Below are 27,884 nucleotides of genomic sequence, written 5' to 3'. Positions count from 1 at the left end.
CCTGCTTTCTCTCCATACCCCCTGATCCCTTTAGCCACAAGGGCCATATCTAACTTATATAATTATGTAAGATAAGGTTAGTTTTACTTGTCACATGTATATCAAAACATACAGTTGGCGCTGTAAACCAACTGTGCTAACCGCAACACTACTGTGTCACCCTATAGTTAATCCACTCTCCTTTAATTATTTATTGAAGGTGGATGACGCCGGTAATGTTAACTCTTACAGCCAATCCCTGTTCCTTGACGTGAGTTGCTTGCTAGGCCACTTCTATAAGTTAACCGCATTGTGGGTCTGGAATCACAAATGATCCAGAGAGGATAACAGAACTCCTTTAAGGACATCAGTCAACCGATTGGGTTTTAAATAGTGAAACAAATAGGTTCACGGTTGTAACTATTGATACTGGCTATTATTTCACATTTACTTACTGTATGTAGAAGTACATTTTATCCCATAAAATACCAGCATAACAATCTTTGCAGTACTATTGCTCCTCTCCTTATTTCCCAACAAATTATTCCCTCTCATGCACCGCCCTTACCCACACTAAGAAGTAATTTACCGGGAACAATATCCTACCAGCACATCTTTGGTGTGCAGAAGGACACTGGGGAAATAAAGCACATGATTGCAGGGAAAACATGCAAACTTCACATAGTGTAGTGCTTGGCGTAACGTTTAACAGCACCAGCAATCAGAAGAGTGAGGGTTCAATTCCCAACTCAGTCTATAAGGAGTCTGTACGCCTTTCCCATGGCCTTGTGTGTTGGCATGATATGCAACAAAAAAACAGCACAAAGGACAAAGGATCACCCAAAAATAATTTAGAGGTTAAAGTGCGGATTTAGAATAAATACCAGCATGTATCTACAATGTAAGCAGCATTATAAACAGTGGTTTAAAGTGTTTACAGTGCAGTGAGTGAGATAATAGGTGGCATCCGTCGGTCTCGAGAGACCATGGATCTGCACCTGGAGTTTCCAAGACACAGGCCTGGGCAGGGTTGTATGGGAGACCAGCAGTTGCCCAAGCTGCAGGCCTTCCCCTCTCCATGCCACCGATGTTGTCCAAGGGAAGGGCACTAGGACCCATGCAGCTTGGCACCGGTGACGTCGCAGAGCAATGTGTTGTTAAGTGCTTTGCTCAAGGACACACACGCAAGCCTCAGCCAAGGCTCGAACCAGTGACCTTCAGGTTACTAGTCTGATGCCTTGCCCACTAGGCCACGCACCAACAAGTGAGGTAATAGAGGGGGGTAATAGAGCTGGTACGCACATGTTTTGCAAGACAAAGGGGAGCAACAAAGGGTCTGTGCACAGAGAGGTGAGCTAAGCAGTCAAGGGACTCGACCAGCAATGACAGCTTGGATATCTCAAAATAAGATTTTGGCTTTTCCAGAGAGAGACAGGAAAATATTTCTTCACCCAGGGTATGACTAAGATTGTCCATAAGACATAGGGGCAAAATTAGGTCATTCAGCCCATCGAGTCTGCTCTGCCAACTCCATCATGGCTGATCCTGGATCCCACTCAACTCCAAACATCTGCCTTTTCATCATATCCTTTGATGCCCTGATCGATCAGAAAATGATCAATTTCTGCTTTAAATACACCCACGGACTTGGCCTCCACTGCAGTCTGTGGCAGAGCATTCCACAGATTCACTTCTCTGGCTAAAAAAATTCCTCCTTACCTCTGTCTAAAAGGTTGTCCCTCAATTTTGAGGCTGTGCCCTCTGGTTCTGGATACCCCACTATGGGAAACATCCTCTCCACATCCACCTTATCTAGTCCTTTCAACAGTCAGCAGGTTTCAATGAGATCCACCCCCATTCTTCTAAATTCCAGTGAGCACAGACCCAAAGCTGCCAAACACTCCTCATATGTTAACCCCTTCATTCCTAGAATCATCCTCGTGAACCTCCTCTGGACTCTCTCCAATGATAACACATCCTTTCTGAGATATGGCTAATGACTAATAATTGGAATTATCACATAAGAGAACTGTTCAGGTTCAGTCACTGAATACTGTGACTTTCAGATGAATTTAAGGATGATGTGGGTAGAACAGGAAAGAGGCCCTGTGGTAAGGGTTCAGCCATGATGGAGCAAGTAGAAGCATTTGAATGGCCCCACATCTGCCTCTGTCTCTTACATCCTTATTTTCATCTGCTGAGAGAGACGCAGAGGTAACATTCTAGGTTTATGATCTTACATCAGTATTTGGTGACATGAGGTTAAAGGGAAGCATATTTGTTCATTGAGATACAGCTGAGAGTTGGCCCTTTGAGCCATGCTGTCCAACCATCCCCAATTTAACCCTAGCCTAATCACGGGACAATTTACAATGACCAATTAACTTACTAACTGGTACATCTTTGGACCATGGGTGGGAAACCACAGCACCCGGAGGAAATCAGTGTGGTCTCAGGGAGAAGGTACAAATTCCTTCCAGGCAGTGGTGGGAATTGAACACAGGTCGCTGGACTGTAAAGCATCGTGCTAACTACTACACTACCATGTCACCCTGAGTAACCCCAGAGGGCCTCTCCTGAGTAACCCACCCCTCCCCTGTACAAAAGGTTCTCTACTGCTCCGTTAACGTTTTGAGAGTGCATAGGCTTCATTAACTCCACTGCATGCAACAGTGCTGTTGTGTGGCCAAACAAGAATATCAAACTTCATCATTACTGCCTGACCTATTAATTTCAAAACCAGGACAAGGTTACTGTCCTCAAAAGGTGATTATGCAAGAAAAAGCTGGTGGGAAATTGTCTTCATGTAGTATACCCACTAATCCTTTTCTCAGGTACAAGTACTGCAAAGTAAGGTCTTCCGACCAGTTGGCAGACATCTTCACTGGGCAAAACTATCCAATGATCTCAGTGATGGACACAATGCCCACAGGTCATCTTACTCAATCCTGGTTCCATTATTGTTACTCTACCAGTAATACAACAGCTAAAAGCTCGCTCCATGTTAAATACTAAAGTCTGAACTATCCATAACAGCAAGTTGATGTAAATTTGTAAACATGAAAATCCACTTCTTCCTTGAGCAGAGAAGCCCAACCACATTCCCTCCACCACCGCTCTTATTCACATCTTGAACACCTTCTCCTTCAACTCCACTCACTGCCTCTAGAATAAAGGTGTGGCTGTGGGCACCCACATGGCCCTCGGTTATGCCTGTCTTTTTGTAGGATATGTGGAACAGTCTTTGTTTCAGTTCGACCTGAGTCCACTCCCTCAGTTCTTTTTCTGATCCCCGAATGACTGCCCTGCACGCATTCAGAACTCAACAATTTCATTCCAGTCTCACCCTGACTTCACTTTCACATGGTCAGTCAGCTCTCCCCTTCCACTTCAGAATCTATCTCTGTCAGAAGGGACAAGCTAACTAACAACCATTGTGGGCCTACTGACTGCTACAGCCGCTTTGTCCACTCTTCCTCCCATACCTTCTCCTGCAAAGACTCTATACTACTCCCCCAGTTCCTCCATCTCCAGTGTATCTGCTCCAAACAAGTGGCTATGAAATGGCCTTTTCTTCCTCAACCGTGGCTTCCATTTCCCTAATGCTAATAGATCCAAAGACCACATCTTTGCAAAGAACCCTTTCAGCCCTGCTCCTGAGCTCAGATCCTATAGAATGGTAGATTCAGGTCTTCCCATGCAGCTGGTGGCTTTACACCAGAACGCCTGCTTCCGCTTTACAAGCTCTTGTCTTGGAGCCTTGACCACAAAATTCTAGGCCGACACTTCAGTGCAAGTACTGAGGAAATGCTGCACGTTCGGGGATGTATCACTCGGATACGACATGAAAGTGAGCCCCGAGTCTCTGTATGCTCTCTCTCAGCAGTTGTTGCCCCCTGGGATCTGGGATCAGTCTGAACCCTGGGGCTGTCTTTGTGGAGTGTGCACATTTTCTCCATGCAGCCAGCACCTGCTTCCACTCGATGTTCCAGTTTCCTCCCACATCCTAAAGATGAGCCAAGAGGTTAAATGGACACTCTAATTAACCCTTTTGTTAAGTGCCAATTAATCAAAGTGAATTTACAGGACATGAAAGAAAGAATGTTCCAAGTGTACAGGGGAAGGGAAGAAGCAATGGGACTAATAATATTGCTCCACAAGGGCCAGTATAGACTCAAGAACAGAATGGCCTGCTGTGTGTCGTAACTACTAAGCAAGAGAAGATCTCGTGACAATATTTTGAAGAAAAGCTTCTATTTAAGTCTTAATCAATATCTCTAAAACAAATTAAGCAGTCAATGTAACATTGCTGCTGTGGGATCTTGCTAAATATGGATAAGGTGATGCTTTTTGTTTCATTACAAAGGTTCATTGGTTGAGAATCCTTTGGGTTTTTTTCAGAAAGGAAAGTAAAAGATGCTATATAAGTGTGAGCCATTTTTTCTTCTAACCCTCTCGTTGTTCAGGGTGGTTAAAATACACTCAGTGGCCACTTTATTAGGTACACCTGTATATTAATGAAATATCTAATTAGTCAATCATGTATCAGCAACTCAATGCATAAAAGCATGCAGATGTGACCAAGAGGTTTGTTATTATTCAGACTAAATATCAGAATGGGGAAGAAATGTGATCTAAGTGACTTTGACCATGAAATGATTGTTGGTGCCAGACTGGGTGGCTTAAGTATCTCAGAACTGCTGATCTCCCGGGATTTTTATGCACAACAGTCTCTAGCGTTTACAGAGAATGGTATGAAAAACAGTGAGTATCTAGCAAACAGCAGTTCTGTGGGAAAAAGCACCTTGTTAATAAGAGAGGTTAGAGGAGAATGGCCAGACTGGCTCAAACTGACAAGAAAGTGACAGTAACTTAAATAACCACACATTACAATGCTGGCCTTCAGTCTATGTCTACAATGATACCAGCCTAAACTAATCCCAAACACAATTCTGTAAATCAAGAATAATACACACAAGATGCTGGAAGAACTCAGCAGGTCAGGCAGCTTCAATGGAGACGAATAAACAATTGATGTTTCGGACCAAGACCCTTTGTCAGTACTCATCCCATCTGCCTGCACAGAGTCTACATCCCCCCCTTCTCGGCCTGTTCATGTGCTGATCAAAATGGCTCTTAAGTGCTACTCATCATATCTGCTTCCACTTCCATCTTTGACGCCATGTTTCAGGTATTAGCCACCTGGAGCTTGGAGATGAATGCCCTCAAAATCATATAGATGCATATTGAACTCAGGAGAAATATGCCTCTCCTCCAAACACTTACCATCAACAACTCTACAGTTCCAAGGAAATTTATTATCAAAGTATATAAATGTCACCATATAAAACCCTGAGATTCATTTTCTTGCGGACAATCACAGTAATTACCAGAAACACAATAGAATTAATGAAAGACTGCACCCAACAGGGTGGACCAACAACCAACGTGCAAAAAACAATAAACTGTGCAAATACAAAAATAAATAAATAATAATCAATAAATAAGCAATAAATATTGAGAACATGAGACAAAGAGACCTTGAAAGTGAATCCACAGGTTGTGGGAACATTTTAATGATGGGGCAAGTGAAGTTGAGTGAAATGACATTCCTTCATGATGGCAACAGTGAGAAGAGATCAAGGCAAGGATGATGGGGGTCCCTGATGATGAATGCTGCTTTCTTATGACAGATGTGCTCAATGGTGGGGAGATAGCTTCATTTCAACATTCAGGTTCCCAGACATTATTATTTCACAAGACCTCATGTGGGAGAACAAATCTCCTTTATTGGCAAAAAGGCTCGGCAGAGATGTACTTCTTGCGGCAGTTGGTATAAATCACCTTTCCCAGACTGTACTATTGCAATTCTACACTGCCATCATAGAGAGCATTCTGACATCAGCCATTCCTGTCCGGTTTGGTGCAGCATCATCGCAGAATATTGAAAACTGTGATTGGCTGCAGTCTACCATGACAAAGAAGCGGGCAGGAAAAATAAATCATTATGGACACTACACACCCAGGAAACTGCCTTTTCCAAAAGCTCCCTACTGGAAAGCACTATAGGACTAGTAAGACAAAAAACAAACTTCATGCCGTCTTAAAAGTTTCTTCTCCCTCAATTGTTAATCTGATCAACTATTCTAGTTAGCCCCCTCTCCCCTCTCTATCTAATACCTCAGTCACTATACTGCACTGTAAACACTTCAACCACTTTTTATAGAGCTGTTTACATTGTAAATATATACATGCTGGTATTTATGCATGTTTCAATCCATATCCATACTTTTACCTCTAACATTATTTTTTAAAATTCTTTATAACTGTTGAATGTTGATTTTTTTTTTGTTGCATGTGGTGTTAACACAGCACAGCATTTTCCTAACACATGTAAATGTATATGGTGAATAAAGTTGATCCCTGATCTACCTCCTTCCCTGACGCATGCAAAAACTTGAATCCACCAATATCACCCCAGCAGTTATCAGGCTGAGACTGAATTACCCAGTAAAACAACTGGTATCAGTAAATTCATCTTACCCATTTGGAGAACAAGCTAACTCATAGATAACCCTTCAAATTCATCTCAATGCTGATGTCTAAACATCACAAACAAACGGATGAATACCAAATTACCTTTGCTTAATGTTTTCTTCAGGAAGATCAAAATCTGCAAGGAAAAAAAAGTTTTTGCACACATTGACTCGAATACCATAAGATATAGGAGCAGAATTAGGCCATCTGGCCCATCGAGTCTGCTCCGCCATTCAATCAAGGCTGGTCCTTTTTTCCCCACCTCAACCCCATTTGTCGGCCTTCTCCCCGTAACCTTTGATGCTGCGTCCAATCAAGAATCTATCAATCTCTGCCTTAAATACACCCAACGACCTGGTCTCCACAAATACAAGTATTAGACAGGTAATTTGCCTTTCTTAATTAACGTAAGTAGTTCAAACATAGGTGTAATCCAGGGGTAACCCAATGAGAGAAGTATGCTAAGTCAGAAAATGAGTACTCCTTCACCATGCCATACATTCAGCTGGGAGGATCAAGAATGCTGCAAGTTATAAAGCATTTTAAATACCAACCAATGGAAAAATCATCCCCACAGGTACATTTCAGAGCCCTGAAGAGTTTTGTATATTTTGATGAAACCATCTCTAAGTTCAAGGGGATACAGGTCTCTGTAGATAAACCCCTTTCTCATATGTATGTGGAGAAGTGAGGCATTGAGATAGAATCTCCTGGTACATAATGTTGCAACATTTTCTAACCACCTCCAGTTTTTCACAGTGATGACCCTTTCTCACATCTTCAACACTCTTCTAGCTCTTGGACAACCCCTTCTGATTTATTCCCCTCTCTTGATCTTCATCTTCCAGTCAAGATGACATCAGCGAATAAGTCCTCAGGCGACATCTTTCAGATAGCTAATCTCTTCAATTATTTCACTTTTTCTATGCCTTCTGTTTGTACTTTTTGTCTTGTTTCTGTTACAGAAACTATTGTAGCCTGTGATGTGCGATTTGGAACTTGATCAAATAATCTAGCGCTCTGCTGTGTCCGGAGAGCTGCATTGCGGAGAAGATCAGAGACGGAGACCTGTAAAGGACCGAGAACACGAGCTGGCTCGTGGAAAAGACCAGAGACAGAGCGCAGGGTCATGAGCGACTCCATCTTGATGCGGCAAGGAAAATTGAAGCATCAAGGTGAATGCGGAGGGGAACAGCTATCGCTCACAACAGAGGCTACCAGGGCGACAATGGTCAGCAGCCAGATCAGCAGCGTTTGGGTCCAGCATGGCGGTCACTCTTCATGGAAGAATGATTTCGTTCGGCCGCTCTCCTCATATGCTGACGGAAAGATGTTTTCGATATTTTGAGATTTATGTGATTACTGGATTGTATTTTATATTGGGCTCCTTCAGTTTCTCAGTGTTTTCTTTCTAGCGGCCGATTCGCAGGTGGGTGATCTATTCATTTTTTTGTGTGGGGGGAGGGTTGGGAGTTTTGATGCTACTGTCGCTGTTTTTTTCTGCCAGTGATGAGTACGGGGATTGTTATTGTCACTGTTTTTTTCTCCAGGGAGGGTGATTTGAAGCTACTCTCACTGTTTTTCTTCTGCGGGGAGGGGTGGGGGATTTTGGGTCTGTGAGTTTTGTTCCTTTTCCTTTTTTATGCCGGGGGGGTGCAGGGGAGTTGATGCATTTTCTTACAACAACTCCCGTGGTCTTTCGGCATTTCATGACTATCTGGCAAAGATGAATGTCAGAGTGTATTGCACATGCATAGAATAAAATGAACCTTTGAACCCTTTTCATTTCCAACTGCTCTCACAACATCAACTTCTCTATTCCCCTTACCCTTTCCAACATCATCCCCTCCAAATGAGTTCCTCCAGCAGCTCTTTTTTTTTTGTTGCTTTGCTTTTCCCACTCCAAGCCAGATGATGTTGCCTCTCCACTGCACCTTCACTGGGATGTATATTGTTTTTTTAACAGCACAGAAACTGATAATTCAACACGACACTTCTATCCTCCAGTCCAGCTCCACTCACCCTGTTGGATTTTAGACTATTTGGGGAAGCTAGGCAAACCATGAACAGACACAAACTCTGGAGAAATTTGGTCAACATAACAATTATAAACTGAGATTTGCCTTCAGCTGCTTGCGCTAAATCTCTAGTCCTGTACTTCTAGCTTTAACAACATTCCACAACTGAGTATTGACATCCCTTTATGTAGAGAGAATTCTAAAGGCTCATGAAGAAGTTTCTCTTCTTCTCAGTTTAATGGCCAATTGCTCGTCTGCTTTCTAAACAGATCAAATGGAATCTACAACCCTGCCTGAAGAAACACGAGCGGAATCATTCTTTGGATATTATATAAGTGTGTGCCGTAACCGTGTTCAGCTTCTCCAAAAGAATAATATTCATTCCCAGAAAAGTGTCCATAAAATTTATGATACATTACACATGGACTGATCAAGATTTCTTTCACGCATCGACAAAGAGCAATCAACTTCAAATGAAATACCCAGCGAACACTTACAGCAGTGATGACATTTCCATCATGTGTTTGCACAGCTTCATCTACAAGAAGCAGTTTGTCTTTCAAAGAACGAAACCTCTCTAAGGAGTACATCTGAAAACAAAAACAGTACAGGAGTCAGGTAGGACAAGGTGCAGAGTTTGTGTGTGTGTGTCTGTCCTGAAAATACTTTCAGTCTGAACCTGTCTTTCCGCTTCTTTTCCAGAAACAGCTTACAGCAAAGGCTGAGTCAACCACGGCCACTGGCTCGTCACCACTGGGCCTTGGGCATTGACTCACTGCAACTGACCATGCCCAGTGGACCTTGGTCACTAGATTAACACCATGGGATATGGCCAATGGATTTTGGCCACTGGATCCCTGCAAATAGCCCCAACCACTGGCTCATTGTAACTGGCCATGGCCGCTGGTTCTCAGCAAGGGGCTTATTACAGATTACTATGATGCTTGCTGCAATTGGGCAAAGACTGGTATTTTCATGGATGTCACTTTACTCTCTTTAGGATGGCTTTTGGCCTCTACAGCTGGTGACAGCCTCTGGAACTGAAGAGACTGAACTTGTTATCTAACAATCTCAGAAAGCAATCATAGGTGAATAACAAGCAAGGATCAGAGTCCAACTTGATTTGACTCTAACTATACCCTTGGTTTAATACTCAGAGATAATGGTTGCTGGACCAAGGAGAAGACAAGTGTCCGGTGCCTTTGGAAAGGAGGCAAGGCCTTCAAGAAAAGAGCGAGAGAAAAAGATGGGGGAAGAGTAGAATATCTGCAATAATTTCATCATACTCGTCCTTTCTGCATCTGTCTAACTGTCTGCTCTGGACTCCAGTCCGTTGAAAAGTCCTGTGGAAAGGCAACGGGAAATGCACAGTGAATTTCCACAATCATAATCGTAACAAGCTCCACAATAATTTTCACACAACCAACCCATTAGTATTAAATGGCAGCATAATTTTTGTTTAAATTATCAGGATCTTAAAGGAGAAGAAATGTGAAATAAGGAACCAGTTGTCTAATATTATTAGACAGTATTTTCAATAATCAAAAACAATAAGCATATATCCAAATGTTATTACTTTTAATGTCTGAATCTGATTTCTAATTACAATGAAATGACTAGAAAATCTCATGCCCTAGACCTTTCTAGGGGTGAGGAAAGTCGTGAAACAGGTGGCGAAGAAGCTGTGTGGTCATTGTTCAGGCTACTGAGTACAGGATTGGGATATCATGTTACAGATATACAAAATATTGGTAAGGCCACATTTGGAGCAATGCATACTGTTCTGATGGTTGTACTGTGGGAGCTATAGAGTAATATATCACTGCAGAACAGAAGCCGGCCCTTTATTCTGCCTAGTCCCAACAAACTGCACCAGGACACAGGCCTCCATAACCCCACCCATCCATGTACTTATCCAAACTTCTCTTAAATGTTGCAATTGAACCTTCATCCCACTTCTGCTGGCAGCTCATTCCACATTCATATTACTCTCTTAGTGAAGAAATTTCCCTCAGATTTCCCTCAAATGTTTCACTTTTCACCCTTAACCTATGACCTCTAGTTCTGATCACACCCAACCTCAGTGGAAAAAGCAACTTCCCCTAGCTCTTCCCCCTCCCTTCTCAACATCTTGCTCTACCCTCTCTCTTTTTGTCCTGAATAAACAGAAGAAGTAAGTCACAAAAAAAGGGTTGAACATTTGGGAGTGAAATAAAGAAAAGCATTTTCATAGAATCTTCAAAATTCTCAAACCTAGACAGCCAAATTGTTAAGAATATATATGACCAATAGGGATAGATTATTGGATGGCCAGGAAACTGTGGGACAGAGCAAATGGGTAGAAAAATGGGTTTGATGTGATCCATGGAATAGTGAACCAGACTCGAAGGACTAGATAGACAACTCCTGCTTCCAATTCTCAAGTTTATAAGTACTAAAACATAAAACAGGACTAGCTTGTAACATGAGTAGTGGACAGATTAAATATACGAACCTTATAATCTGCCTTTGACTTACGTAGATCAGGTGCATATCCGGAGGGTATGCCTGTGACAGCTGGGCAGAGAAGAATTGGAGAGTGACCAAAACTTTGCATACAATGAAGCAAAATGCTTTTTTTTTGTTAAATCCCTTTCACCTTTCCCTTTGTTAATCATTAAAGTGATCAGCTCCTAATTTCCTCCACTGGACAAGAATATACAGCTTCTTGTGAAGGACCCGATACAGAGCTTCCTCCACCACAACCCTCCTTATATTGAAATGCCTAGAGAGAGTGGATATGGACAGGATGCTTCCTATAGTTGGTGAGTCGAGGAGCAGAAGGCACAGCATCAGACTATCCTTTAGAACTGAGAAGAGGAGGAATTTCTTCAGCCAGAGGAACGTGAATCTGTGGAATTCTTACCAAAGATGACTGTGGAAGCCAAGTCATTGGGTATATATAAAGTGGAGGTTGATAGGCTCTTGATTAATAAAAGCATTAAAGTTAACGGGGAGAATGGAGTTGAGACAAATAATAAACAGCCATGATGGAATGACAGAAAACACAAATAGTTCTTGCGTAAGTATTCGCCCCCTTTAATATGTCACACCAAATCATCACTGGTGCAGCCAACTGGTTTTAGAAGTCACATAATTAGTTAAATTGAGATTTCTTTTGGAGACCTGTGTGCAGTCAAGGTGTTACAATTGATTGTAGTAAAAATACACCTGTATCTGGAAGGTCCAAATGCTGGTGAGTTGGTATCCTGGCAAAAACTACACCATGAAGACAAAAGAACACTCCAAGCAACTCCGCGAAAGGGTTATTGAACAGTATGTCAGGAGATGGATACAAGAACATTTCCAAGTCACTGAATATCCCTTGGAGTACAGGTAAGTCAATCATCAAGAAATGGAAAGAATATGGCACAGCTGTAAATCCGCCTATGCAAGAAGGGGACTCGTGAGGGAGGCCACCAAGAGACCTATGACAACTCTGGAAGAATTACAAGCTTCAGTGGCTGAGATGAGAGAGACTGTGCAATCAGCAACTGTTGCCCAGATGGTTCACCAGTTGCAGTTTCATGAGAGAGTGGCAAAGAGAAAGCCAAAATTGAGCTTTTCGGCTATCAGACTAAACGCTACGTTTGGCATGAGACAAACACCACACATCATCAAAAACACACCATCCCTACCATGAAGCATGGCACTGGCTGCATCATGCTGTGGGGATGCTTCACTGCATCAGGCCCTGGAAGGCTTGTGAAGGAAGAGAGTAAAATGAATGCAGCAAAGTACGGGGAAATCCTGGAGGAAAACCCGATTCAGTCTGCAAGAGAACTGCGACTTGGGAGAACATTTGTTTTCCAGCAAGACCATGACCCCAAGCATAAAGCCAAAGCTACACAGGAATGGCTTAAAAACAACAAGTTAATGTCCTGGAATGGCCAAGTCAGAGTCCAGACTTCAAACCAACTGAGAATTTGTGGCTGAACTTGAAAAGGGTTGTTCACTCACAATCCCCATGCAATCTGACAAATCCCCCTAACTTGAACTAGTGAAATTGTTTCATCTTCACTCCCACCCATATCTGATATCTTCAAGCCAGAATGCTTGAAACCACAGTGAGCAAAACAGTTCTGAATTGTCTTACTGTATATTACTCGCCAACCATCAGTGACAAAAATCACTGTTTTTATTAACACAAACACGCAAGTAACGTTATTTAACAACTATTTGCTCTAAGCCACATGACATACATGTGACTGACGCTATTTTCTCAATTTGCTTTTGTTCTTTGTGTTATTCCAAATGAGTGGCTGCCTCAATTAACCAATGGCCCAAATAACTGTAAAGCCAAAAAAAAGTACTTACAATCAGAAAGTGTCTGGAAACTCCCAGGCCGGCTGATCCCAAATAAACCACTTGAAGAATCCCTTTTACCTGCAGGATAAAACAATCCAAAGGTTAGGCGAGTACAGAGAAGAGACTGAAAGCTGGTGTTTCCCTTTATCATAACTACATTTACCCAGTTTCAGAATACACTGACTTTACCACAGCCCTCTTCACATGCCTTCTTCTCATTACTACCATCAGGAGCCTGAAAGCACAGACTCAAAGATTCAGGCATAGCTTTTTACCCTCTGCTATCTGGTTTCTGAATGGACATTGAACCCATGAATACTACCTCACTACATGTTTCCCCACTATCTGAAGGTACAGTGTTCCTATGAAACCCTTTGTAAGCCAAAATGTCATAAAGCGAAGAAACAATTACCATTAATTTATATGGGAAAAATTTTTGAGCGTACCCAGACCCAAAATATAACCTGCCAGATCATACCAAATGACACATAAAATCTAAAATAACATGAACATATAGTAAAAGCAGGAATGATATGATAAATATACAGCCCATATAAAGTAGAAATATTGTATGTATGGTGTAGTTTCACTTATCAGAATGGGGAAGATAGTGAGCCAAGATCGATTTGGAGAAAAATAATCGGCATGTACACGCCTACGCAAACTGTCCACACAAGGCTTCAGGGTCATGGTAGTCTTTCTCAGGGTAAACACATGTATAAAGCGGGCGTCTTTTTTCGTAAAAGCGAAAATCCTCTTTGGTTAGTGAAAACAGGTACTAATGTAGGTCTTTCGTAACAGCGAGCTGTTGTAAAGTGAATGTTCGAAAAATGGAGACCACCTGTACTTTCATTTTCTCTTTTTGTACTACATATTGAACTTTTTTAATATATAGTTCTCACTCTAATTTACTACTACGTATTGCAATGTACTGCTATTGCATAACAAATTTTATGACATAGGCTAATGATATTAAACCTGATCCTGAGTATTTCCCATCTCATATTTAACTGGACCCACACTTACAGTTATGAACATGAGTCCCATTACTTCATGGAGACTCTTGCCTTTAAATACCAACCTAGGCAAACTATTTGGATGCATGTTGAGAATAGATCTGGTGAGTTACATCTGGGACTTTAACTCGTACGTCATGGAACTAATGAAGGCCTTCTTAACCACACTATCAACTTGCACGGCAACTTTGTAGGACCTATGGGTGTGGACCCCAAGACCCCTCTGATCCCAAGATCACCCCAAATGTGATTGCAGAAAGCAATCTCTGAATGTTATCCTACACTGTGGGAAAAGGTGAAAATATTCCTTATTGCCTTTCCAACATCATATTTAGTGGAGCGTGGTTTCAGTGCAGTCACCCAACTTCTTTCAAACCAACAAAACAGACTGCTGTTACGGTACGTGTCTGGCAACAATGAATATAGAATTAAGTCAGGTTTTTAAAGACAAATTAACATTTATTAAACTCTGCTCAGCAAAAATGAAAAGTAAACAAACGACTAACTTAACCGGAAGTTAACTGCTATACAGCAATTCTGGAACAGTTCTTAAAGTGGTAAAGGCGAACACAGTCTTAAAAGTAGTAACTACGAAAGTCCAAGTGATTTATACAGTCAATTAGGAGAGACTTTCCTGAAGTAACGAATTCCTAGACAACGTGACGTTACTGCTGATCCCACCCGAAATATGCCTTGTCCGAAGGATTCATGACGAAGGAAATAAAAACGGCTTAAAGGAACTGACCTTCTTCTTTCATTTCATTTTTCAATCTTTTTTCCAGTAAAAAAATACACAAATCAGAGGAGAAGTTTAGCAAACAGATGATACAAAAGATTTATAAATAGCAGTAAAAAAAAAAGTATATATTGTCAAAATCAGATAGGTAAAATGTTATGCTGTTATGTATACAATATATTCAAGAAACCACAACTCCTCTTAACAAATCATAAAAAAGAGATTGGAAATTTTATTTAATAAAAAGGGGAAAAAAACCACTAAACTAAACTAAAATGAAAAAGAAGAAAAAAAAAGAAAAGAATGATTGGGCAGTCAATTTGAGGATAAAATTAGAAGAAAAAGACAGAGAGAAAACATGCTTCCAGTCACCTCCGAACCTTCATGGATAAGGATTTTCGCTAAAGAGAATAAAGAAAGATAAATAAATAAAAAAATAAATTAAATCATTTGAAAATTTTGAATAAAGGATCGCCAGACTTGTTCAAAATTAAAAGATGTATCAAACGTCCGGCTTCTAATTTTCTCCAAACTTAGACATGACATAATGGAGGAGAGCCAATAAAAAAACAGTAGGCGGATTAGAGTCTTTCCAGTGTAACCTTTTTCTTGGCGAATGAACACTGCACAACCCTTTCTACCCTTACAGGTAGGCGTTATCTCAGATGCAGGTCACTATTTCCTGAACGAAGATTCAATAAGGTTGATCTTGTAGTAAACCGCCGATGACGCCAACTTTACTCAATCCTTCGGGTTCCCATACTTCAGGAAAGTCTTCACTCTCCAATACTTAGACTTTAAAATTAAATCAAAGATACATCAAACAAACTGGCAGCGATTAGCAAAACTGCTGGCGCAACGATTCTGTACCTTACAGTAGAAAGTAAAACTCCACTTTAAAATGAAACTGTGTCATGAGACAAATACGCAGCATAACGGAGTAAATGACGAATTAAACGACGACTCAACAGAAAACCTCCTGCGTCACAGCAGGCTTTCCCATTTTATACCTGTTGGAACATGTCATCACGTGACCTCACACTGGCGGGAAATTACATCACCCCACCATCACAAGACCATTACATCATGCTCACCAGATACTCAATTACATCATGGTCATAAGACAGTCACAAGATACCCATGGGGTATGTAACACTGCAAATTACTGAACGTGGGGATCTGAGACTCCTTCTGAGTGACACTCAGTCCGATGTTGAGAAGCTGATATCACTACACCAAGCCCACCCACCTCACTGAAAGGTGAAAATGCAATGTAGTAGTGAATAGTTGGACTACTACTCTCTAAAATTGCTTTAGACAAATCTAAAACGTAAAATGTACAATGTAAATCCAAAACGTAATTAACTAAAGAAATACATTTATTTGTAGTTTTAAATATATTTGAATAATTTTTGCAATTATTTATCACTGATTTGAATTTGAAGTTCCTATTTTCTTTCACTGTGCATCATAAATCAAAATTCTTAATATTTTTTAAGTAACTGCCAAAAAATGAAAGGGGTCACTGGGGATTTGGTCTAGGAGGCAAGGGGGCGGTAACCCAAAAAAGTTTGGGAACCACTGATGCATTACAACTGAGTAGTGAGGTAGATAAGAGTGCAGAATAAAGTGCAGTGCATCTTAACAGTAAGGTTCAAGATCACAACAAGATAGATAATAAGGTTTAAGAGTCCATCGTAACATACGAGGGAACATTCTATAGAAGCTGTCCTAGAACCTGATGCTTTCAGGCTTTTGTACCTTCTGCCCGATGGGTGCTGTCTACGAGGAGATTTACACATTCTCCCTATAACTGCATGGGTTTCCTCCCATGTCCCAAAGACATGAGGGTTGATAAATCACTTGGTCAATGTAAATTGCCCCTAGTGCGTTGGTGATCTGAGGGAAGCTGAAGGAAATGTTCTCCAAGATGCTTGGAACAACCTACCAGCCAATTTTGTTACGAAATTGGATGACAGCGTACCTTAGAGAATTGATTCAGTTTTAAAGGCAAAGGGTAGTCACATCAAATATTGACTTCATTTTAGTTTTTTTTTACTTCATTTAGCTCTTTATTGTAATTCTTTTGCTATTTAGAAACTTTTCAATTCATTATTTTTGAAAGCATCTTTGCTTTACAGAATTTTTTACATGTGCCAAGGACAATTACAACCACCTTGCAGTCGATGTCAGTATGACCAAGGAATTGACTGTGGACTTCCGGAAGGGGAAGTCGGGAGAACACAGAGCGGTCCTCACTGAAGGGCCAGCAGCAGAAAAGTGAGCAGCTTCAAGCTCCTGTGTATCAACATCTCAGAGGATCTATCCTGGGCCCAACACATCGATGCAATCATGAAGAAGGTGCGCCAGTGTCCAAACTTCATTGAGAGTTTTGGAGATTTGATATGTTACCAAAGATTAGAAAACAGCTACAGATGTCCCGAGGAGACTATTCTGACTGTTTGGTATGGAGGCACCAATGCACAGTATGGGAAAAAGCTGCAAAGGGTTATAAACTCAGCCAGCTCCATCATGGGTATTAGCCTCCCCATCATCAAAGACATTTTCAAAAGATGGTATCTCAAGAAGGCATTATTCACTATTAAACCCCCCTCACTATTCAGGAGATGCTCTCTTCTCATTACTAGCATCAGGGAGGAGGTACAGGAGCCTGCGAATGGAAACTCAATGTTTTAGAAACAGCTTCTTCCCCACTGCCCTCAGTCCATGAACCCATGAACACTGTCTCGCTATTTTGCACTTTATTGTACTATTTATTTGTTTTGCATGTATTTCTTATAACTCATAATATATCAGAATTAATAAATTTGATAGTGATTTTATGAAATAGAACCCTAATGTCCCTCTGTACATCAAGCACATTGACAGCATAATAGCAAATCAGTCAGTGCCATCTATAAGATCAGGGTTCAATTTCCACTGCTGTGTGAAAAGAGTTTATATGTTCTCCCCATGACCTGTGCATTACTTAAGGGTGCCCCAGATTCTTCCCACATTCCAAAGGCATCTGGTTACAAGGAATAAGCTGTGGACATGCTATGCTGGCGGTGGAAGCATGATGACATTTGCGGGCACTATCTTCATTGATTTGATTTGACACAAACAACGCATTTCACTATATGTTTTGATGTACATGTGACAAATAAATCTTTATCTGATCTTATTTATATTTACAACATTCCAGAGGGCTGTTCCATCTTTTGCAGTATTTATCATTTCAAAGTGTATTACCTCACAGTTGTCTGAATTAACCTCCATCTGCCACTGCTCCTCCCAACTTCCCAAATGATCCATGTCACTCAGTATCCTTTCATAATCTTCCACCTTATCGATTACTCCACCACTCATTCTTGTGTCCTCTCTTCCAGAAGGTGGAACAAGAAGTTCCCAGTTTCAAAGCTCTGGCCACCAAATAAGGGAGAACCTGGAGGACCAACTGATTTTTTTTTCCTACCAGCATTCACACAAGACCTCAAGCCAAAGTCATTTACCTTTGAAAAAGCTGCTTAGAGAATAAGAGGAGGCAGGCTTGGAAGTAGTCTGATGCATTGTGTCCGAGCTAGACCTTGAGGCAGACAACTCCCTGAGATCTCCCGATCGGCCCTCTGTTGCATTTTCTTTGATTGACCAGGAAATACCTGAGGAAAGAAATACACGATCTGGAAGCTCCTTAGTTACAAGCAGAGCCCTTCCTTGGATTTACAACACAGATTCTTTCAATATTTTTGCTGCCAAGTCTGCTCAGATGTTACTTTCTAAACACTTCACATTGAGAAGGGGTGGAAGAGTTCCTACAATTGTGCTTTTATTGTACTACCTAGGTTCCAAGATCATAGACATTGCAGCAGAATTAGGCTATTTGGGCCATCGAGTCTACTCCGCCATTCAATCATGTTTGATTTACTATCCCTCTCAACCTCATTCTCCTACCTTCTCCCATAACCTTTGACAGCCTTACTAAACAACAAAATACATCCACAGCTGTCTTTGGCAATGAATTCCACAGATTAAACATCTTCTGGTTAAAGAGAGTTCTGCTCATCTCTGTTCTAAAGGGATGTCCTATTCTGCGGCTATGCCCTCTGGTCTTAAAATCTCCCACTATTGGAAACATCCTCTCCATGTCCACTCTATCTAGGCCTTTTAAAAGTCAGTAGGCTTCAATCAGATTCCACACCCTCTCCACAGCAATCTTCTAAACTCCAGCAAGTACAGACCCAGAACCATCAAACATCCCTCGTACATTTACCCTTTCATTCTCAGGATCATTCTCGTGAACCTCCTCTGGACTCTCTCAAGCGCCAGCACATCCTTTCTTAGATATGGGGCCCAAGAGCAGCTAATATTCAATAAGTCTTAACCTACTTATGAGGTGCTTTGAAACAGTGCAGAGCTGCGATGGTTCATTCTCACATAAATTGTTTCCATAAGGGACTCAGAATTTGGCAAAGAAACAGATACTGAAGAAAAAATATATCATCATTCTGTGGGAGAGGAGAGAACTGAGGATGGAAGGAGTGTCTGTGTGGGTGAGTGGGGAGGTGGGCGAAAGGGGGGAAATAAGGGGGTTGAGTGAGGGAGAATAGGTGAGGAGGGTGTGGGCAAAGGGGTTGAAAGAGCAAAGGAGTAGAGCGAGGCAGAGTAAGTGAGGGGGATGCACTACTGTGCGGAGAGGAGCGTGAGGGTGGTTTGCGAGCGATTGAGCTGTGCAGTAAACAAGGAGTTGCGAGTGACAGGGAACAACTGGTGGTTGTAGATACTGCCTGCGGAGAGTATGGGCAAGCATGCAGGGAAGAAGGAGTGCAGAGAAAGAGTAGGGCAGGAAGGGGGAGAGAGAGATGGTGAAGACTGGTCATAGAGCTCAAAGTGTGAGGTCAAGTGAGCGAGAGACAGGAGTAATTGATAGCCACAATCCTTACTTCCAACAGGCTCTCCGCTCCAGCTGACCTTCTCCACATCGTCATCATCATCACTCACGATGCTGTGGAGGCTGTTCACTGCTCGCTTGGACTCCTTCAGCTGAAGGAACAATGCAGTAAAATATCATTGCACCAGAGAGCAAAGGCACGTACACGCATAAGTCGATAGGTTTGTTAAGAAGGCATATGGTGTATTGGCCTTCATTGGTCGGTGACATGAGTTCCAGACTCACAAGGAAATGCTGCAGCTCTATCAAGGAGTTTGTACATCCTCCCTGTGACGATGTGGGTTTCTTCCAGTGCTCTGGATTCCTCCCACATTTCAAAGACATACACGTTATGTCCTTTTATAGGTAAAAATCTTTACGTTACATCTCTGTCTATATGTGCAATTTATAGTAATTTATAATAAATAGTATGTACAACAGGATAGTCAATATAACATAGAAATACAGTTGTGTCAGCGTGAATTAAGCAGCCTGATGGCCTGGTAGAAGAAGCTGTCCTGGAGCCTGTTGGTCCTGGCTTTTATGCTGCGGTATCATTTCCCGGAGAGTAACAGCTGGAACAGTTTGTGGTTGGGGTGACTTGGGCCCCCAATGATCCTTCGGGCCCTTTTTACACACCTGTCTTTGTAAATGTCTTGAATAATGGGAAGTTTATATCTACAGATGTGCTGGGCTGTCCGCATCACTCTCTGCAGAGTCCTCCGATTAAGGGAAGTACTGTTCCCATACCAGGCAGTGAGGCAGCCAGTCAGGATGCTCTCAATTGTACCCCTACAGAAAGTTCTTAGGATTTGGTGACCCATACCAAACTTCTTCAACCATCGGAGGTGAAAGATGCACCGTGCGCCTTTTTCACCACACGAGATCTCGGTGATGTTTATGCCAAGGAACTTAAAGTTCTTCACCCTTTCAACCCCTGATCCATTGATGTCAATGGGGGTTACCCTGTCTCCAATCCTCCTGTAGTCCACAACTAGCTCCTTTGTTTCTGCAACATTGAGGGGGAGGTTGTTTTCTTGTGTCAGGGTGGTGACTTCCTCTCTGTAAGCTGCCTCATTATTGTTTTGAGATTAGACCAAGCAGTGTAGTGTTATCAGCAAATTTAATTAGCAGATTGTTGCTATGGGTAGCAGCACAGTCATGGGTATACAGAGGGGAAAGGAGGGAGCTTAGGACACAGCCCTGAGGGGCACCTGTGTTGTGGGTCAGGGGGGCAGAGGTGAGGGAGCCCACTCTTACCACCCAGTCTGCACAATAACATGGGCCGAGGGACCTGTACTGTGATGAACAGTTCTATGTTCAATTTCCTAAAACACTCTAATAAAACTTCATAGAAATAGGCATCTCAAACCTACAATCAAACAATCTTGCAAGAGCCACACACACATGCTCATAGCAGGGATCGCTGGTCTGGTATGATCCCTGGGTTGTATAGCAAGATATAAATTAGGAGCTGGGCTGATGGCTCTGATGCCATTTCTGTAGTTTCGTTTACAACCCTATTCCCATCAGAGCACTGCAACACAATTAGTCTCACATCAGAGACGATACACACTTCCAACTAAAACATTTATTAATAAAGGTTAAACGTTTATTTAAAATAACAAATTGGGAAATGGATGGAATCCCTATTCTGAAATTAGTTTTGTCACACATACATTGATACATACAATGAAAAGCCTCATTTTGCGTCAACAACCAACAGTCTGAGGGTTATGCTGGGGGGGAACCAGCAAGTGTCACCATATTCCTGCACCAACATAGCATGCCCACAACTCACTAAACCTATCCCGTATGTCTTTGGAATGTGGGATGAGACTGGAGCATCTGGAGGGAACCCATGTAGTCATGGGAAGAACGTACAAACTCCCTTTAGACAGCAGCAGGAATTGAACCATGATCGGTGATCACTGGTGCAATAAAGCGATTGCGCTAACTGCTACACTACCGTACCGCCCCATAGGATTCCACTGGATTACTCACTGCATTTTGACTTACTACCTTTGTATGAATAGATTCTAATTACATAATCATAATTATATAATAACAATTAGATAATGATATCTAATCATATCAAAGTGGATAGTAAAAGTTTTTACAAGTACCTTAAAAATAAAAGGGAAATGAGAGTGGATATAGGACTGCTAGAAAATGAGGCAGGAGAAATAATAATGGGGGAGAAAGAGATGGCAGATGAACTAAATGAGAATTTTGCATTAGTCTTCACTGTGGAAGATACTAGCAGTGTGACTGATTTTGTAGTGTGTGAAGGAAGAGAAGTGGGTGCAGTTACTGTTATAAGAGAGAAGATGCTCAAAAAGCTGAAAGACCTAAAGGTACATAATTCACCCAGACCAGAGGAATTGCACCCTAGGGTTCTGAAAGAGGTAGCGTTAGAGATTGTGGTGGCATTAGAAATGATCTTTCAAAAATCGTTGGACTCTGACATGGTGCCAGAGGACTGGAAAATTGCAGATGTTACTCCACTCTTTAAGAAAGGAGGAAGGCAGCAGAAAGGAAATTAAAGACCAGTTAGCCTGACCTCAGTGGTTGGGAAGATGTTAGAGTCAATTGTTAAGGGTGAGGTGATGGAGTACTTGGTGACACAGGACAAGATAGTACAAAGTCAGCATGGTTTCCTTCAGGGAAAATCCTGCCTGATGAACCTGTTGGAATTCTTTGAGGAGATCACAATCAGAATAGATAAAGGGGATGCAGTGGATGTTATATATTTGGACTTTCAGAAGGCATTTGACAAGGTGCCACACAGGAGGCCGCTTACCAAGTTAAGAGCCCATGGAATTACAGGAAAGTAACTAATATGGTTAGAGTATTGGCTAATTGGTAAGAGGCAGCAAGTGGGAATAAAAGGATCCTTTTCTGGTTGGCTGCCAGTGACTAGTGATGTTCCACAGGGTCGGTGTTGGGACCCTTTCATTTTATGCTGTATATAAATGATTTAGATGATGGAATAGATGGCTTTGTTGCCAAGTTTGCAGATGATAAGAAGATTGGTGGAGGAACAGGTAGTGTTGAGGAAACAGGTAGGATGCAGAAGGACAGATTAGGAGAATGGGCAAGAAAGTGGCAAATGAAATACAATGCTAGAAAATGCATAGAAATAAATGTGCGGACTATTTTCTAAACATGGAGAAAATCCAAGAATCTGAGATGCAGAGGAACTTGGGAGTCCTTGTGCAGAACACCCTGAAAGTTAACCTGCAGGTTGAGTTGGTGGTGAGAAAGGCAAATGCCATGTTAGCATTCATTTCAAGAGGTCTAGAATACAAGAGCAAGGATGCGATGCTGAGGCTTTATAAGGCACTGGTGAGGCCTCACCTTGAGTATTGGGAACAGTCTTGAGCCCCTCATCTTAGCAAAGATGTGCCGGCATTGGAGAAGACCCACAGGCGATTCACAAGGATGATTCCAGGAATGAAAGAGTTATCATACGAGGAACATTTGATGGCTCTAGGTCAGTACTCACTGGAATTTCAGAAGGATGAGGGGTGATCTTCTTGAAACCTTTCAAATGTTGAAAGGCCTAGACAGAGTAGATGTGGAAAGGATGTTTCCCACGGTGGGAGAATCTAGGACAAGAGGGCACAGCCTCAGGATAGAGGGGCACCCTTTCAAAACGGAGAAATTTCTTTCGCCAAAGGGTGGTGAATTTGTGGAATTTGTTGCTACATGCAGCTGTGGAGGCCAGATCGTTGGGTGTATTTAAGGCAGAGATTGATAAGTTCTTAATTGGACACGGCATCAAAGATTACAGGGAGAAGGCCGGGAACTGGTGTTGAGGAGGAGATTAAGATAAAGGATCAGCCATGACTGAATGGTGGAGCAGACTCGATGGCCTAATTCTGCTCCTATGTCTTATGGTCTCTATATGGTGCAACTCACTTAACCTAATATTTCAATGTATTTTACCACTAACGTCCACCCAATGAGGCAGTAGACAAAGCTACTTACATAATTTATGTATCATTTATAAGAACTACTCATATATCATTTTGTGGCCAACATATCTATGTTGAGATATCTCCGTCAATCACACACCATTGCAAGTGACTGGGATTGATTTCATGCACAGAATTTGCAATATGTAATTATTCTCAAACCACTTCAATAGAAGAGTAATTTCACTTTTGTCAGTAATCCTGGATTCTGGTTACTCGTTTAATCGGGGTGCTTTGGTGAAGCCAGGCTCTGTGGTCTGTCATCAGCCAGCAGTGCAGCGCTGAACTGAACTGAACTAAAGTTAATACTCCTCGACTCCTGGTTCGACGTCTGACATTCTATGTGTTATTTGCTCGCTTTTTGTCATTTGTGCAATTTGGTCTTTTTTTGCACGTTGGGTGTTTGATGTTTTATTTGAACAGACTATATGGTGTTTCTTTGTTTCATAGCTGCCTACGGGAGAACGAATCTCAAGGTTGCATTCTGTATACATACTTTGATAATAAATGTACTTTGAACCTTTAGTCACTCTGCAGTTTCAGGCCTGAGATTTGTCGACTACTGTTCTAAAGTAGAGTTAATTATCTTCCCTCCATGTCTAAAACACACCGCCTAAATAGGGCCACATCAACAGGCTCAGGGTTGGGCAGACCTAACTGGCTGAGTTGCCTGCCTCTGTTTCTATGTCAGCTCCAAGGAAAAGTAAATGATCAACAAACACAAAATGCTGGAGGAACTCAGCAGATCAGACTGCATCTATGGACAGAAATAAATAGTTGATACTTCAGGCCGAGACCCTTCATCATGACATTGATCACTGATCCTAATCTGCTGTTGTGAAAAAAGCAAGATTCACACAATTGGCAGGTGACAAAACAGGCAGGAAGTAATAAGGAGGAGTGGGGGTGGAGTCAATGAGTGTCTTTTACTGATTTCTGGCTGCATCACCATCAGGTATGGTGGTGGGGGTTGCTACTGCACAGGATCAAAGTAAGCAGAAGAAAAGTGTCCATTTAGTCAGCTCCAGCACGGACACTAGTCTCCGAGGTATCCAAGCCATCTTCAAGAAGCAGTGCCACAAAAAGGCAGCATCCATCATTAAGGACCCCCACCACCTAGGACATGCCCCAGGAGGTACAGCAGCCTGAAGGCACACACTCAACGATTCAGTAACAGCTTTTTCCCCATCTGCCAACCAATCTCAGAATGGGCATTAAATCCATTTTCTTATTTCTGTTTTTGCACTACTTATTTAACTATTTTATGTACATATATACATAGTGTATGCATATACATACATATAGCAATTCATGTTTTTTTCTATATTATTATATATTGCATTGAACTGCTCTTGTAAAGTTAACAAATTCCATGAGGTATGTCAGAGATTAAACCTGTTTCTGATTAATTCCAAGAAGACAGAAGATGGATTGCCAGAAATGTGGGAATGGAAAAGGGAGACGTCAGGATGTAACAAAAGAGAACATTTAATCATTAAACATTCCCTTCAAATCAACTACCTGCCTTCCTCAAAAGCCTTTTCACTCAGATCACCTCTGCCTCTTCCACTGAGGATAGAGAATTCTCTGATGGTCTACATTCTTATCTGAACAAACTCTCAAGCAACAAGATTAATTGGTCAAACACTGAGCTCCTGATGCTGAGATCTTGCTGTGCATAAGATCACAGTGCAAGTGTCCAAAATAGCAATCAAATGGCTGCCAGCAGTTCGTGGTGCCTGAAGTAAGATATCGCCTTCCTCCCCGTGGAATGTGCGGGTTCTCTGGTTTCCTCACACACAGCCCAAAGATGTATCGGGCAGGTTTACTGGTCCTTGTAAATTGTCCCATGATTAGGGTAGGGTTGAAAGCAGAGTTGTTGGTGGGTGCTGGGGCAACGGGGGTCAAAGGGCTGGAAGGGACTACTCCGCACTTTATCTCTGAGTAAATAAATAATGACACTCCTTTCTGCTCCTCCACACCACCACCAAAAAGGATCATTATGTACAATTTACAACAAATCCAAAGGCCAAAAAAAGGAACAATATCAACAGGAAATCCAAATACAGGCAATTTACTTGCCTCGACAAATTCATCATCATCATTTTCAAACATGAAGCCTTTGTATTTTGTGCTGTTCCAATATTCGTCATCTTCATTTTTATTTCTGCTCATCTGCAAATGTAAAAGAAACAGTGAACACGATTTTAAATGACCACATTTATAAACTAAAAGTCAATTCCTTAAACATTAACAAGTTTTGAGTTTCCCATCACAGTCAATGTCAAAGTAATTTTATTATCAAATTACATACAGAGGGTTACAGTCAAATAGGACACATCAGGTCCAGTACATTTTGGCCCAATTATGCGGCTGTCCCAATTAGCCAAAATTTCACAGTAATAGTTCAAAGGGTATAAAAATGCCATTTAACTGAGTTACAAATTATGTATTTAAATAAAAACAGAACAAATTAGAATATTACCAACTCTACTACAGTATTATAAAACTGTGTATTAATTCCTATTAGTTATTGATGGAGGAATTCATCTAGTGTACACTGCTGTGTTCTTTTGATGCAACCAGTCAATATACTCTCCACCACACATCTATTGAAGTTCATTCAAGACGTACAAAAAAGCTGGATGAACTCATCAGGTCGGGCAACATCCCGACCTGCTGAGTTCATCCAGCTTTTTTGTCCGTCTTGATTTGACCACAGCATCTGCAGTGTTTACTATTGAAGTTCATTGATTCATTCATTCATGGCTCAGAGGATCAATGCCTGAGGTGGAGTAATGCTGATCCAAAAAAAATCAAAGAAGATGTAGTCCAGTCACTGACGTGCAAAAAAACTTAGCTAACAGAAGAGGCACCAAAATTACTCTCAGTGTCTTTCATAAAAGAGTGAAACAGAATAGGATCATAGTAAATAACTGCTTGTGTAGAGAGTCAACTAATTTATATTTACTCAAGGAATGGTGGGGATTAGAACTCACGGCATGAAAGGCAAAAACCTTCATGGTATTAAAAAAGGCTGAAGGTTATAGACTGAGAACGGAGGACTGAGAAAGAATATAGCACATTGGTCTTTTGTCTGGCAAAAAAAAATCAAACTCCACTTCAGTTACACCCAATGACTTGCCGCCACAGCTGTTTGTGGCAATGAATTCCATTGTATTCTGAGGTTGTGCCATCTGCTCCTAGACACCTCACTATAGGCAACATCCTCTCCACTCCAGTGCTTTCAATATTTAATGAGATTATTATTGTCACATGTACCAAGGGGCAGTGAATAGCTTGTCTCGCATAAATGTTAACACTGATCAATTCATTACACGGTGCATTGAGGTAGTACGAGGTGAAATAATAACAGAATGCAGAATAAAGTGTAACAGTTTCAAAGAAAGTGAGTGCAGGTAGACAATAAAATGCAAGATCACGTGGTAGTGTGCGAAGAAGTCGGTTTAAATATCATCTGATTGATGACACCTCAGACAATGTCCCACTCGCTGTGGAATGAGTGATCTTAGATTGCTGAGCTCCAGATTCAGTCTTGAGCCCACAATACCCACTCCGGCAGTGTAAACATCTGACCACATCTGAGAGCTAACAGGAAGTCATACACCCACGACTGCTGACAATCTTCTAAACATGGTGAAAACACAATAAAGTCTCCAACATAACTGAGTGTTTGCTTATCTAATTTTGTGTTTATATATATTTAGTTACTGCCGTCGTCTCTCTGGCCCCAACCACTCACTCACCCCTGAACTCATGCATCAACCTCTCAGGATCAGGCAACAGGCTGGGTCCACGCATGCGTGGAACGCAAGGCCTGTCGGGTTTGTAGTTAATCTGACGTTTTGACTACAAATCCCAGTGGCGCCTTCGGCCGCAAACTGCCGGCTCGTGGACGGATCGCCACTGTTACACACCATGAGCTCAAAGTGAAGCCGTAGTTAAGCTATCCCATCAACGAAATCATATTTTAAATGTCTTTTTATTTTTTTTTCTTTTGTCAGACTCGTAATCTCATGTTTCGGTACGCGTATTATAGCGGCACACTGCGTGCACCCATAAAATAGTGCCGTGGGACATCCGATCACTTGTTGGTATGGTCCTGGTTCTCGACAATTGTTCATTTCGAACCTTTCAATGAAAGCAGAAAATTAATGCTCTTCGTAACAGTTCGGATTTTCCAACATCAGCCCTGTATTACTTTTGCCGTACTGAACGTACGAAAACCTAAAAGTTAGACAAAAAGAATAAAAACAACCTCGCAGAATGGTCCAAAAAGACTTTAAGGTAAGCAAGGGGTAAGAAATTTATAACCCCAATCGG

At 41.6% G+C, this 27,884-nt stretch overlaps 1 protein-coding gene across 2 annotated transcripts in view; it reads right to left on the bottom strand.

Moving 5' to 3' along the window:
- The window catches only part of vipas39 (VPS33B interacting protein, apical-basolateral polarity regulator, spe-39 homolog), a 64,546-nt gene extending 37,181 nt beyond the window's left edge, over positions 1-27,365 (bottom strand). The window contains exons 1-9 of one of the 2 annotated variants that reach the window (XM_073039289.1): positions 27,308-27,365; positions 25,623-25,715; positions 19,574-19,673; positions 18,146-18,292; positions 12,891-12,959; positions 11,029-11,090; positions 9,821-9,877; positions 9,032-9,124; positions 6,619-6,652 (exon numbers count right to left, since the gene is read on the bottom strand). In XM_073039289.1, the coding sequence (XP_072895390.1) occupies positions 6,619-6,652; positions 9,032-9,124; positions 9,821-9,877; positions 11,029-11,090; positions 12,891-12,959; positions 18,146-18,292; positions 19,574-19,673; positions 25,623-25,715; positions 27,308-27,319 (667 nt within the window). In that variant the 5' untranslated portion in view covers positions 27,320-27,365. The remainder of the gene's footprint in view (positions 1-6,618; positions 6,653-9,031; positions 9,125-9,820; positions 9,878-11,028; positions 11,091-12,890; positions 12,960-18,145; positions 18,293-19,573; positions 19,674-25,622; positions 25,716-27,307) is intronic. The other variant, XM_073039290.1, reaches the window with a different exon arrangement.
- Positions 27,366-27,884: the final 519 nt, after the last annotated feature.

Source organism: Hemitrygon akajei, chromosome 3 (genome assembly GCF_048418815.1).
Source record: "Hemitrygon akajei chromosome 3, sHemAka1.3, whole genome shotgun sequence".
Taxonomy (NCBI): domain Eukaryota; kingdom Metazoa; phylum Chordata; class Chondrichthyes; order Myliobatiformes; family Dasyatidae; genus Hemitrygon; species Hemitrygon akajei.
Note: the sequence above shows the minus strand (reverse complement) of the source record. Positions and strands in the feature narration are given on the sequence as shown.